Source organism: Mytilus galloprovincialis, chromosome 4 (genome assembly GCF_965363235.1).
Source record: "Mytilus galloprovincialis chromosome 4, xbMytGall1.hap1.1, whole genome shotgun sequence".
Taxonomy (NCBI): Eukaryota; Metazoa; Mollusca; class Bivalvia; order Mytilida; family Mytilidae; genus Mytilus; species Mytilus galloprovincialis.
The window spans coordinates 83,253,569-83,268,997 of NC_134841.1; the positions used below are offsets into that span (position 1 = coordinate 83,253,569).

General features: G+C 31.9%; 1 protein-coding gene across 1 annotated transcript; it reads left to right on the forward strand.

Annotated features, from left to right (window-relative positions):
* Positions 1–3,583: 3,583 nt before the first annotated feature.
* LOC143073178 (protease-associated domain-containing protein 1-like) lies at positions 3,584–13,384 on the forward strand. Its single transcript, XM_076248521.1, has 5 exons — positions 3,584–3,697; positions 5,687–5,829; positions 6,576–6,685; positions 8,187–8,354; positions 8,855–13,384. The coding sequence occupies exons 1-5, from the start codon at positions 3,634–3,636 to the stop codon at positions 8,976–8,978; spliced, it is 609 nt and encodes a 202-aa protein (XP_076104636.1). The 5' UTR covers positions 3,584–3,633; the 3' UTR covers positions 8,979–13,384.
* The last annotated feature ends 2,045 nt before the right edge of the window (positions 13,385–15,429 follow it).

Genomic DNA, 15,429 nt, shown 5'->3' on the forward strand with positions numbered 1-15,429 from the left:
AAAAAAAACCAAACAAACAACAATTCAAGTGATTATGACTGCTGTCATATCAATCACCAAAAAATGAAGTGAGGGAAGACAAGTCAACAGATGCAAATGATATATGTTGGTTTTGGGTGATAAATATTGCTGATGAATTAGTATTCCCTGGGACAGTTTTATAAAAGTTTCTATAGTTGTCAACCTGCCATTGGCAGACATTTCAGGCAGACGCCAGTCTCCAAAATACTGCACAGAAAACAAAGCTTAATCACCTCTAATGCAACCAAAGATGAGGGGTAAACTCTGCTGTCATGGAAGGGTAATCGGTTAATGCTTCAAAGTGGAACCCATTGTTTTCCTTATGAGAATTTCCTTTGAATTTCTCTCAAGGTATTAAACTTAAAGTTGTCCAATGCTACTGGAAATTGAATATTGGATTTCATATGAACATTAGAAACTGTTCCACAATTATACATAATTCTATGAATCCAAAATGCTATTCAGTGCTACATATTGCTGTTGAAGACGTAATGATACAAAATTGCTTATAAGGGCCTGCCGAATGCCAGTTGCCCTATGATCAGTGTCCGTCCATCCATAACCGATTGTGTCTGCTCTAGAGAACCATTAAAATTTCATACTTTATACTTAACATGTATATTGACCAATACCAGAGGATGTGTCAATGTTTGTACAACTTCCTAGGTCGAGGGTCAAGGTCAATAACTTGGTTTCAGTTGATAACTCCATGTCCTATGGTAAAGATCGTGTCTGCGCTATACTAGTATTAGGATTTCAAAGTTTATACTTGACATGTATATTAACTAACACCAGAGGGTGTGTCATAACATATTTACAACTTCCTAGGTTAAAGGTCTAGGTCAATAACTTTGGTTTCAGTTGACAACCCAATGTCCTGTTAAAGATACACTTTTTTACCACACGTTTTTCACGGAGATGTCTCCCATCCACAGGCACTTGTCTCAGAATTTTTAAGGTATATAGGAGGTAAAATTCCGAGACAAGTGCCTGTGCTCCAATCCCAATGATATATAGTTTAGCATGTTTTGTTAAATTTAATTTACTTAAAAGATGAACACCAAACTTGAAAAATCTAAAAGGAATAGGGGTTCATGCATAAGTTGTATCACCAGTGACAAATACTCAAAAGTACGTCATTTCATGGTAATAACGATAATAGTTCCTTCAATGGATTCGGTAGTATCAATTGGCATTTCTGAATACCTATATATTATAGTTTTCAGGGTAATAAACAAAAACGTGAAAATTATTATTCAAAAGTCTCAATTTTTGGGCGATTACTCCTTAAGGAGTTCGTCAATGGATTCAGTCATATCGGCATTTGTCGTTTCCATGGCCATAACGGTCTTGGTGTACAGAATTGTGTGCACTTATACAAAATTACTACGTATACTTCGTGGATTAGGTATGGGACTATTATACTAACTTAGTATAATAGTTCCAGATTAGGTCTATACTACCAACAACAAGTGTGCTATCAAGTCTTGAAAACTTTAATAACAAAAATTCCTTAGGCAGGTACTTTCTCTTCCCACCTGAAGGTATAGCAGATATTTCGGCAATATCTGAACTGGAATACTCCGGCGCGGCGGATGAAGCTAAACTGTATATCAGAGCATGACGCCTTTTCAACATGATTTGCTTCCACTAGAATAGACAATCACCAAGAAGACGACACGTTTAAGGTAACAGACACGTAGTTGTGCGTTTAATGGAATTTTGCCAGCAACTAGAGCATGCGGAACTGCATATACATATGGAAAACTGTTCATACTTTCGGAAATATATCAAATGGAATATTTTGTTGAAAGAAGCAAAGGGACTTTCAAACTCTTAAGTCGAAAATAAACTGACACCAATATGGACAAAACAGAAAAAGACCAACAGACAAACAATAGTAAGTTTTCGGCTATTTTTGAGGATTTATACCCCAAAACGTGACGAATAAATTGACTCCTGTTATATCAATATCAATAAAACGTATCATTTAAACGAAAGATCCTGCGTATGACAGGATTTCGAGAAATAATAATTGTAAGTTAAAATTCTAAACGTTATTACATCATACTATACAAATCCTTTGCAGAGAAATATAATTATATAGATAAGTTTCAGCTGTTGTCTGCTCTATGGTCGGGTTGTTGTCGCTTTGACACATTCCCCATTTCCATTTCCTTTCTCAATTTTATATTTTACACTGATGTTTTATTTTTATAGTAATGATGTTTTATCATTATACTAAAAGTCCCAGTTTCCAGTTATGCTAAGTTGGATATTGAAATCAGTGGTGAACATGAAATCAGCAACCATCGGGAAGGCAATGAAATCATAATAGATCACAACCTTAAACAACCTCACAAGGATTATGCTTCCAACAAAAAATATGTGACGAAAATATATAAGTCGCAAGAGTAGAAAAATATTTTTCACCTGAAGTATTGAAAGTTTCTTTAACTTTAAAAAGGGACAGTGCAGAAGTGAATTGTACAGTATACATTTACAAGCGTTCACATTGCTGCATCACTTTTTTGTGAGGCTGCCCAAACCAGGAACATATATATTGTTAGATATACTGTTCCCAGCTCAAACTGATTTCACCAAAATGCGTCGGACTAAAACATGCAGCTCCCAAAACAACATACTTGATTTTTGTCATTGTAAATATATATATATTTTTTTTAAATGTATGCGATATTGTAAAAATCCAATAGAAATTTCAAGTCAATAAAATTGAGAATGGAAATGGGGAATGTGCCAAAGAGACAACAACAACCAGACCATAACAACATAACAACAGAAGAAGGTCACCAACAGGTCTTCAATGTAGCGAGAAATTCCCGCACCCGGAGGCGTCCTTCAGCTGGCCCTTAAACAAATATATACTAGTTCAGTGATAATGAACGCCATACTAATTTCCAAATTGTACACAAGAAACTAAAATTAAAATAATACAAGACTAACAAAGGCCAGAGGCTCCCGACTTGGGACAGGCGCAAAAATGCGGCGGGGTTAAACATGTTTGTGAGATCTCAACCCTCCCCCTATACCTCTAGCCAATGTAGAAAAGTAAACGCATAACAATACGCACATTAAAATTCAGTCCAAGAGATGTCCGAGTCTGATGTCACAAGATGTAACCAAAGAAAATAAACAAAATGACAATAATACATAAATAACAACAAACTACTAGCAGTTAACTGACATGCCAGCTCCAGACTTCAATTAAACTGACTGAAAGATTATGATTTCATCATATGAACATCAGGCACAATCCTTCCCGTTATGATAAACTTCAAGCCTATTTTAATAGTCTCATCGTATATTGAATTGCATAAATGTAACAATAATGCAATATATATACCGTAGAACTAATTGTTATAGTTACATTCGTAATTAATCGTTTCCTGACCGTGGCCTGCATTCCGGCAATTAGTCTCCAATGTAACAATAATTGTTTTATCATTGTTACATTTCCATGTAACCGTAGCCAGTGCCATAAAAAAATCGGAGTTTTATTCGTTTCCCTTCCGGCTAATATAAATTTTCAATGATCAAGGGGCGTAACTCTGTTAATTTCGAAATGAAACAACACGTCAGATTAAATTTCAGATGCATTTGGAGACACTTGTAGCATTTATCATTCTTTCATTGTATTCGATAAACAGTTACTGTCGTAAGAATAATTTGAATTATCCCTCATCAACTCCAGTTACCAAATAAAACAAACAGAAACTTAAAAAGGACAGTAAAAAAGCTTCCTGGATTCATCAAATTATACAGTTATCATGGTTATACCACCATGACCACAGTCACTTGTTTCTATCCATGGGAAGGTCGACTATCCTTATAAATATATAAGGGGGTACTTCAATACTTAAATGATAGGGTGTGCAGCCGCTGTGGTTCTATTACCCCCACCCTTTTCATATAATTTAGATTTTAAAAATGTATACTATAGTACGTAAAAAATGTAGGTTAAATATGTAACAATATGCCACAAGAGAAAAATTGTCCACACCTAATGTTCACAGAATCTATATCAAAAGTTCAAAGTAATCATTTTCATGTCAGATTTATGTGCTCTTATTAAACAATGAGTACCATGGTATACATGGTATATACCTACAATTTCTGAAGTGATTAAAAATTCTATAGAAAGTCCCTGCTGTCTCAACATTAATTTGGAAATCCTGATGCACCCATGATACATGTACAATTTATTTGGATGTCATTTAATTACTTTGAAACTTTTGAATCAACATGTTTGAAGCTGTGACAATTTTACAAAAAATAGATTCTATTGACATGAGCTCGAGGTAGGGATGATATTAACAGGCCCAGTGTCAGGATTATTTTTAGAAACCTGGGCAGGTGTGCCTGTGATTAAATAAGCTTCGAGACTGTTTAACAGGTTGGGGACAACCCACCAAATGGGGAACTGTTCCCCAAATGAGTAACAATCCCTCATTTGAGTAATCATTTAGTGGTGCTAAAAAACAAAATTTTCTTAACCATGTTAACTGAGTCTTTTTTCTTAAAATGGCACATATTCATGAAAAATGCCATAACTTTTCCAAAAGATGATTATCCTTATCTTGATTTACTGAGAAAATACAAGCCTATGAAAAATCAGAAAATTTGACTATTTTCAAGGCTTCTAACTTTTTTAAAACCCATAATAAAATTATAGTTCTTTGGGAGAAATTGTTCCATTTTCTATAAATTTGTGCCATTTTACCTAAAAAGACCCATTTTTAGAAAATTTAGTTTTTAGCACTATGAAATGATTACTCAAATAAGGGATTGTTACTCATTTGGGGAACAGTTCCCCGTTTGGTGGGTTGTCCCCAACCTGTTTAAAACAGTCTGGGGTCCTGCTAGTACAAATCATCATGATAATATTTATTTACTTGGAAGAAGTAAAAGAAAATATACTTATAAGTTATATAAGTTTATTATAATGTTTGAATAAATTCTCCCCTTAATTTTCAATAACTTCACTTGTATAAGTGAATTATTTTTACAATCCCACATAAATTCTCAAGTTTTGAGATGTAAAAACATGCCTTTAATGATTTTTCATACGTAAGCTCATAATTTTTGAGTAGATTTCAATGTTTCATCTCATTAATTCAGCAAAGAAACTTATTGTGCAAAGATCTTGAAACAAGGCCTTCAAAAATTGCTCCTTGGGGGCCTGTAAATCAGCACTGTTTTAAAGATAACAGACAAATGGGATTTTCATTGTCCATGAAATTACACTTGAATGATTAGTAAAGACATCTGCAAAGGGCAGACAATTTTAAATTCTATCAGAGCAAAGAAACCCTAAGAATTCAAGAAAAGAAGACAGTAAAAAAATCTAAATGTCTAAGTGACATAACTTAGCCAATGTTTTTTTTTAACCTATACAAGTAAAAAAAAATCAATTGTATAAGTTTTACAAGCATGACAAATTTACTTAGAAGTATATTAATATTATTTCTTTAAGTAAATAAAAATTACCTGTACAAGTACATTTTGTAGTACCCCTGACTGTCATGACTGTAAAAAATAACTGAATTTTTCAAGGCCAAAATTAATTATTTCCTTACGAAAATGCCAGTTATTACATTTCTAGTGTCGAAGAACATTGTATTTAACTATATTCAAATATTTTCAGATGGAAGTAAAGTCAAACTTGCCACAACACCAAACATTGACGTACTAGAATATGGAGACGCAGTGTTTATGGAAGTTGTTGAACCTGAGGCTATCAGTTATCTGTTCAAACTGAGAAGAGCCAAGAACTTTGGAGCTGATTTTGTAAGTTTTGGCTGGTTCTCTAATTGAATTTTATATGCATATAATAATTTACTTGATTGATGTTTTCCGTCCTCTGGACCTTTCCTGTCTAGTACCCATCTGTTTGTCTCTGTAGGATATACTCAAATCCCAGGAGTAAGCAATGGACAAGTGACATTAATTCTGATGTAAAATGTAGGACGAGCTGCACTTTTGGTATGTCGAGAAGCAAATATCTGTAGATATATCCATGTTTCAGTAACATGTATCTAGTATATCATGTATATCTTGAGTCAAAGTTCTACCCAATTTGCAGAATTGCTAGCTGAGTTTTCTCATTATAATTTAATGATTACAAATGAGACAACACTCTACCAGAGACCAAATGATATAGAAGTTAACAACTATAGGTAACCACACAGCCTTCAAGAATGAGCACAAATTTTATTACTGTGTCAGGCTGTCAGCTATAAAAGGCTAGAAATAATAAAGGTAAAACAATTAATATGATTTAAACAATTGTTCTCATCTTGAAAATTCCTGCTATAAAGGCTTTAAGTAAACATTAATTATTTTATTAATGAGCAGTCTAGAAATGAAAAGAACCAATTTAAAAACCTTTCACTTTTATAGAATGAGTAGATATGTTATATAAAATGTATGTATGTACTATATATATATATATATAGATTTCTTCCAAGAGAAAGCTGTACACCAGATTGTATGCTGTTCATCTTTTCTAATTAGACTATTTTTTATTTTTCCAGGGCAAGCAACACTTTGGTATAGCTTTGGTACCAGGTGATCCATACCATGGATGCAGTCGTCTTAATAACTATAATTTGGTAGCTAACTCTGTTGTACTTTTACAGAGAGGGTAGGTATTACTTTTAATGAGATAACAACTGTATTAGATTGTCTAAGATATAGTTGTATTATTCTCTAGTTTCCAATGTCTGAAATTAAAAAGAAAACAAAAACATCTCAGTAGAATTTGCTCTTTTTTATGTTTTTATTGTCTCATCTGGAATGAAAGTTGTAGAATGTGAGATATAGGAGTGCTTCTTTGGTGACAGCTATTTTAAATGAAGCTTTATATTTCAGAAGGTAGAAAACCTAGATACTTCATACCTTTATTAACAGATGAATTATGGTCTTAAATTTATGAACATTGCTCTTGACCTCATTTTCATGGTTTAGGTTCTGCTAAAAAAAAACTATATTTATTTTTTTAGCACACACCAGTAGTAGATATAGGAAGATGTGGTATGAGTGCCAATGAGACAACTCTCCATCAAAGTAACAATTTATAAAAAAGTAAACCATTTTAGGTCAAGGTAGTACAGCCTTCAACATAGAGCATTGGCTCACACCAAACAGCAAGCTATAAAAGGCCCAAAAAAATTACTAGTGTAAAACCTTTCTAATGGGGAAACCAACATTCTAATCCATATAAAATCCATGACTTTCTCACTTATTACGAGTGATATATGATAATGATTGAGATTGATGGGTTAAAATATAGAAATAAATATATAACCCTTTCACATTTTCATGTGCCTGTCCCAAGTCAAGGACCTAGTCAGTAGTTGTGATATGTTGTTAATGTGTATTTCTTTTTGACAAATTGACAATGGAGGGTTAAAAGCAGACACTTGTTTATTTTATTTACAAATTTTATATATTATTAAAGATGATTTAAAGCTTGAAATATTGTACATGTATTGAGACTGATGTTGCCCTCCTGATGTCCTTTGGTTATTATTGTTGTTATTTTGCTGTCACAAATAAGTAAACAGTACCCCAATCACTATTTATTCATATCTCTTTAAAATATTTGATGACATTACTGTGATTATTTAGCAAGTAATTATTATTTTGTCAAATTTATTGTCCTTGATTTATATTCAACAATAGTTACCTTAGTATGACAGCCTATAATTAAACAACTTCTAAAGAGACGAAGTATGTGGATGAAAAATCTTTCTGCTCTAAACCTGCCACTGTGTCGGAACTTCATTTTGGTACATACCTTCATATTTCCTTAAAGCACCTGTTAAAAAATAAAGAACAAAGTGTATCAGATTTAGATAAAAATGGGTATGCTTCGCCTTGATTTCAAGAGAAATGTTTTACACTGTACTCGATAGATACAGGAATATGTGGTATTAGTGCCAATGAGACAACTCTCCATCCAAGTAACAATTTATAAAAGTAAACCATTACAAGTCAAGGTACCCCCTTCAACACAGAGCTTTGGCTTACACCAAACAGCAAGCTTTAAAAGGCCCCAAAAATTACTAGTTTAAAACCATTCAACCAGGAAAACCAACGGTCTTATCTATATATTTTAATCAGTTTTGGTTTAACATTGACAGAGGTTGTTCCTTTGTAACAAAGACCTACCATGCAGAACAGGCAGGTGCTGTAGCTGTAGTGATAACAGACAAAGATGAGGCCAATGATCAGGGAATTGTAGATATGATACAAGATGGAACAGAAAGAGATGTCTCAATACCAGCATTATATCTCTTAGGCAAAGATGGGTGAGTTATCTCTCTTGTATTGTTTCTGATTAGGCTAGCAAAATGTACACAGTTATAAGATCTTATTCATTATTTGACTTCCTTTTCATTTAGGGGTCAAACCCAAGTAGACCTTAATGAAACTATTCCTAACACATGAATGACCCCAACACTTGCATTAAAAAACATCATTAAATCCAAAAAGTAAACAGGATGCAAAAGTACAGGAACATCTAAAAAAGAATGTATAATTTTATGTGAATAGAATAAAAATTTCAATTTACATTATCTTGATTAAAATGACATTGCCAGGCTTCCTGATTAGACATTTTTAGTGCCATCATTATAATGATGTGTTCTGTCCATCTTAAATTCAAAACTCTTGAATTTCTTGTGTTTATTTTGATTGCAGCTTCTGAAATTCAGAGCTATAACAATATTTATTTGAACTACCCGTACATTATGTATATATGTGATTTGTAAACATGTCATTTTAAGTCCTGTAATTTTTATGATTTCAGATATATGATCAAGAAAACGATTGAACAATACAATCTACCTAATGCATTAGTCAATCTACCAATCAACATTACCTCCATTCCTATACAACAGAGGTATAACAGACCACCATGGGTGTTATGGTGAAGAATTATCTCCCTTTCATATCAGTCCCAACTGTAGAATTATATATTTAATCTCTGTGATCATCATTGAATTCCATTAATCAAACTGTAAATCAGTAACATGATTTTAAAATTTTGGACACTATGATGTTATATAAAAAGAAAGGATCTTTTTGATTATTCTGGTCAGAATGAAAGTTGGTTAAATTTCAAAAAAAATATCCTTAGTGTTTTTTTCATGAAGAAGATTTTTTTAGTAATTTTTTTCTTACATCTTCTTAGTTCTAGATTTTAACATGTTCAAACTCCAAACTGTTTTTTGCCTTCTTTACATTAATTTCTTTTTTTAAACTTTCTTTGAACATGTCTGGATTTACAGTATTTTCTAAGACTAATATAAGCCAGGTGTTATTACATGTTTTCATGGTTTTTTAATTGCCAAACTTAGCCCTGCATTAGACAGGTTCAAGCATTTGTTAAGCCTGATTTCACTGTGTTTAAATATGTATTGTTTTCATGTGTAGTCCAGCACTTATCAGTGATTGATGATGCTTGACTTTTTTTTATGTTTTTAAAATATGCCACCAGGAGTCCCTGTTAATTTTATTTTTAATTGCTGAATGATTCTATTGAAAAACTGTTCTGGTGTTCATGCCCCAATTATAAAGATCAGAAAGCAGTCAGTTTGACTCTCTGTTCTGATATTTATTATGTCAACCAATTAAGTTTTCTGATTATTTTGAAAAATTTATCATTACAACAAAATCTGAAATTCTGAAAAGTTTTTCACAAGAAGAAGTAAAACTGAGTTGTCATATCCTTATGTAAGCATAGACACAATATCTTTATTTTATTAAGACTTGGTTATATGCATATAACTTAAATGAATTTATGTGGTTAAATGTATATTTATGATGATATTTTTCTCAAAGATTTTTCAGTTTATTTTCTCTTTTGTTTTCCTATTCATATGGCAATGTTTGAAATTATTGTTGACCTAAATGCAGTATGCCTGCAGTTTTTATGAAAGATTTGTTTAAGGTTATGAATTGTAATGGAAAAGACTTTGATTTTTTTGTTAAAAAAAACTCTTCAGGATTACTGGGTTTTTGTCAAGCCTGCGACTTTTGTTGCAGAAAGCTCAACATAGGGATAGTGATCTGGCAGTGGCGGCGGCGTTAGCTAACTTTTTAAAAGCTTGATATTTTAGAAGGTGGAAGACCTGGATGCTTCATACTTTGTATATGGATGCCTCATGCTACGAAGTTTACGCCAGTCACATGTTAAATGTCCTTGACCTCATTTTCATGGTTCAGTGACTACTTGAAAAAAAAGTTAAGATTTTTTGTAATGTTAAATTCTCCCTTATTGTAAGTAATAGGATAACTATATTTGGTATGTGTGTACCTTGCAAGGTCCTAATGCCGTCAGAAAGTTTTCACTTGACTTCGACCTCATTTCATAGATCAGTGAACAAGGTTAAGTTTTGGTGGTCAAGTCCATATCTCAGATACTATAAGCAATAGGTCCAGTATATTTGGTGTATGGAAGGACTGTAAGGTGTATATGTCCAACTGGCAGGTGTCATCTGACCTTGACCTCATTTTCATGGTTCAGTGGTTATAGTTAAGTTTTTGTGTTTGGTCTGTTTGTCTTATACTGTATACAATAGGTCTACTGAATTTGGTTTAATGAATAATTGTGAGGTGGACATGTCTAAGTGGCAGGTGTCATCTGACCTTGACCTCATTTTCATGGTTCAGTGGTCAAAGTTAAGTTTTTGAGTTTTGGTCTTTTTTTTCTAGTACTATATGCAATAGGTCAACTGTATTTGGTGTATGGAAATATTTTATGATCTATTTGTGAGTCGTGCAGGTTTATTTTACCTTGACCTCATTTTCATGGTTCATTGCTCAGTGTTAAGTTTTTGTGTTTTGGTCTGTTTTTCTAAAACTATAAGCAATAGGTTAACTATATTTGTTGTATGGAAGAATTGTTAGCTGTACATACCTGCTTGGCATGGTTCATCTGACCTTGACCTCATTTTAATGAGTAATTGGTCCATAGATATAGGAAGATGTTTAGTTTTCTTGGTTAATGTTAGCTTTATGTGACAGTTGTATATTTAGGACTATCAGCATAATATCAATGATAAGTAAAGATGGCAAGACATTTCAGTGTTTGCACTCTTGTCTGTATTAGTTTGGACTCAGCTTAGAAAAATGTACTTAAAAAAGTCAATTATGTAGTATTCAAATGCAGAAGAATCAAAACCATTTTAATTTTTAAGCTTTAATTGGTTATAATACTCAACTTTAATAAAGATGTATTCCCCTTAAATTGCCAAATTAAAATGATGTTTTCTTTTTCAGTATTTTAGTGTCATAACATTTGATATATTTGTTAATCCCTATATTTTTCAGGAGTAATTTGCCAGAATTTTGTGTTTTAAAGCAAGTTTTTTTCTGTTTATATGAAAAAATGTATAATTTTACTAATATGCAATACCAACATAAGATTTTTGTAAGGTAAATATGACCAGAATTATTCCAGAAAAAGTTGTATATGGGTATTTGGATATGTAGTTTTCTTAGTAATTATACATTATGATTTCTTGTTGAAATATTTTATTGTTATCAATAATATGGATCAACTTCCTTATCCGCTCATTCTTTCCTGGAAAAGCCCTTAACACAATCTATGTGTCATAAAATACCTATACCATGAATAATCAGCTTATACAGTTTGACTTAAGAATGTAATATTTTGGCTATAAAAATATACATGTATTTTCATATAGCTCTTAAAAATAAATAAACAGAAAGCAACAAAGTTATAAAAGGATTAGAGTTTGTTTTTGGTTAGAGGTAAAACATGATTATGGAACAGAATATTAAAATGATTTTGTAATTGTCTTGATTTATACTTTCATTGCTTGAAAGCAGTTCTGTGATTGAAAACAGTTAAAAATATTTTACGAAAAAATAATTTTCAAGGATAACATCTATACTGTTGCCCTCCCAACATGACAATTGGTGAAGGAAACAACTGTAGTTGTCAGTCAAGAAAATTGCAAAGCATGTGCAAGCTGCATGAACTGTTCTAAAATATCAAGGATGCCATTGTCAAAGATATATTTAAAACTTAAGTTATCTTCCTTTGTCAAGTTGAATGTGAACCCACTAAAATCATAGTATGGCATTCCAATGCTTATAGTTAATTTTTTGTTCCCACTAGTAAAAAATCAATCTTTACCTTTTATGCTAACGAGCATGTTGAGGTTTAATTGTTAGAAGAACATATAAATCTAACTTCTAATTTTAGAAATTATGTAGTAAAATCCATTATAACTTGATTTAGCATGTTATCAAAGTATAACATATTTTGGCCTTCATGATCACTAAATGTCCAGATTTGAAAAAAAAAATGACCAGTGAACTATAAGAGGGGAACACCAACCTTAACTTTTAATTACAGGGTAAATACTAGTAATACTGACAATAAATGTATGTTGTACTCTTCATGGTTATTTAAAAAAGTGTGCCTACCAACCTCACAATTCATTCTTGTGGAAAAAATGAAAATGATGATATATGCAATTTTCTAATTGTTATAGTTATATTTATTTATATAATAAATGTATGTATATATATATTTACCTATGCAAGTTTTTACATACATGTATTTTACAACATTTGTTATGAAAAAAATAATGAAGAATTTACTATACCAAGCCAGTCATAGATATTGTTTGAGTACCATGTTAGAATTTGAATAATTATGTTGTTTTTGAAAAGTTAACTTATTTTATTGCAATAAACGTTTCTGAATGTATATATCTGTACGCCTACAGAGTGACTGTATTGTAACTATTGCACATATATGTCTTGAATATGCAGGGAATGTATGCTTCTATATCATATGCAAGTAACAATCAAGGATACATATCATATACACTATAACTGCCATTAATTGACACAATACAACTGAAGAATTAGATTTTGCACAAGAAAACTATAAAATTGTTAAGAGAAACAATACCATATTAATCTGACATGGTTTTAATATCATGTTAGTCTTAAATTTAAAGTTAGTTAAAATGTTCAACAATTTTATTCATGCTTTAATATTTGTTACTAAGTTAGATTTGTAATTTTTCATGTTTCATTTCATTTATTTTTATTGAATCCTTTGATATTGAATGCAATCAGGATTTATATTTTCAAACTTAAATTTCTTTGAAAGAATTAGATAAAAAATGGTTAATTGCATTGATAATTATTCAGCTTCAGTCAGTGTAATGCATAAGGTGGTTTTTGGTGCTCAATAAGCCAACAGACAAAATGTATTTCAAAATTTCTATTTTTAGCAAAACTAAATGTTTAATCTAATGTTTCTCAATAAAACATTGCTATATTTGTTTGTAAATTTTGTCTTCATTCAAAAGTGGAATTTCAGAGTCAGTTATTGAAATTGCTCTAATTGTTTAATATATGTTGCTTGAGATATACAGACACAAGTTACATGTTGTAAATTTCCATGGGAGTTAATCAATTATCCTCAGTTATTGGTTAGCACTGGAAAACTCCTGTTAGAATATTATTCAGTGCACAGTTATCTGTTAGTTTTTGGTAAAAGGTTTTATCATTATATTTTAAGTATGGAGGTGAATGTTATTTGTGAATTCAATTTTATAGAATTTTCATCATTTGTGGTAAGGGCTTGATGAATTATTGAAAAATGGAAAATAAATCAAAACATTATTTTAAACAAAGATGTGAGTCAATGTCAAATTTTTGGACACAATATCAAATACAGAATTCCCGTAATGAACAGTGATATTGTTGTTCCATATAATGTGGACTCTGATATTTTGAATGTCCTTAAAATACTATTTTCCCTTTCAAATCTTCCTAAAATACTGGTACTGTCAGAATCATCAGGTATAAGTTTGTTTTCTGAACAATATCAAAGAGGGTAAGTTATTAACAAAGAACATTCAGTACCCACATACAAAATGTTCAAAATGAGACTTACATTGATAATTCCTGCATTAGTATCAGCGCTTGATATAAAGCTTTGTACGCCCATTTCAGAATAAGTGTTTTAATTATTGAACATTTTTATTTGTTAAAAAGTTGCATCAGTTATATAAGGATTTGAATTTTTCTGTATATACCTCTTCAACCATGCTATGAGGGTTAAATTGTTTACATTGTTAGAAAGTTAGCTTTCTGAGTACATGTGTATCCGAAGAAGTATTAATGATAAGACTATAAATATTCGATTTTATGTTCATTTTAATTATCACCCATGCAATATGTTTTCAAGCACAATGTGAATCTCTCCCCTCCATCAGCTATGTTTTGTGCATCTGGAATGTTTGCATTAATCTCTGATTAGATATACTATGAAGAAGTACTTTCAGTAGATCGTTCATATTTGGTATTTCGTTGCATTAACATTTACAAACTTCAGTTTTGAACATATCATGTGTCGCAATTTCAACAGCTTGATTGACTTTGGGATTTTACATTTTATCTCACTTAATCAATAGCGCATTTAAGTTGTCTTTTATATACCGGTAACTGATGTCGGGTATCTGTCAATAGACGATAAACTAGAATGCACAAAAACAGAAATAACATCTAGAGGTCAATTCACATATGGCAAAAAGGAGGGTTGAAAGATACCAGAGGAACACCCCAACTCATATATTGAAAATAAACTGACAACTCGACAGCAAAAAATGAAAAAAAACCAGACAAATAAAAGTACACAAGAAACAACAGATAAAACTACAGACTGAGCAACACGAACACCACAAAAAACTGGAGGTTATCTCAGGTGTACTGCAAGCTGTGTATGAATTTTAGATGACCCATTAAAGATGAAGATCTATTCTAAAGGTGGGATGTAGCCACATATATTAGTATAAGAAAATCATGTTGTATACTGCAGTGAGACAGACACCCTGTACTCATGTGCAATCCGGATCGTTCATCTTGGCATGGCCTTATTTGATTTCATAGAGACATTTGATACAGTGCAACACTACAAACTTGACGAGGGTCAAAAGCTCGGATTTAAGTCAACAGTAGTTTATAGATGTTAAATCTCGTTAAACAAGTAAGAAGAGACTTATCTAGACAAAGAAAGGCAACAAAAGTATATCGCTGTTCAAAAGTCATAAATATATTAAAACAATTCTGAGTTACAAACTAAAACCGAGGGAAAAACTTCAACTTTAAGAGGAAAACAAAAACTGAAGTCCAACAAAAACACACGCCAACATTCAAGGAAACAAACTATTTGATAACAACTTCCATTGTATTTAAAGAAACAAAAACAGTGATTGCATGATTCCCAAATAGATCCAGACGGGGACGTGTCTCCTGCTAGGCATGCATCACCAGCCATTCGAATTCCCCGTCAGTCAAAATGTCGCAATTGCAAATAGCACACATTCAGTA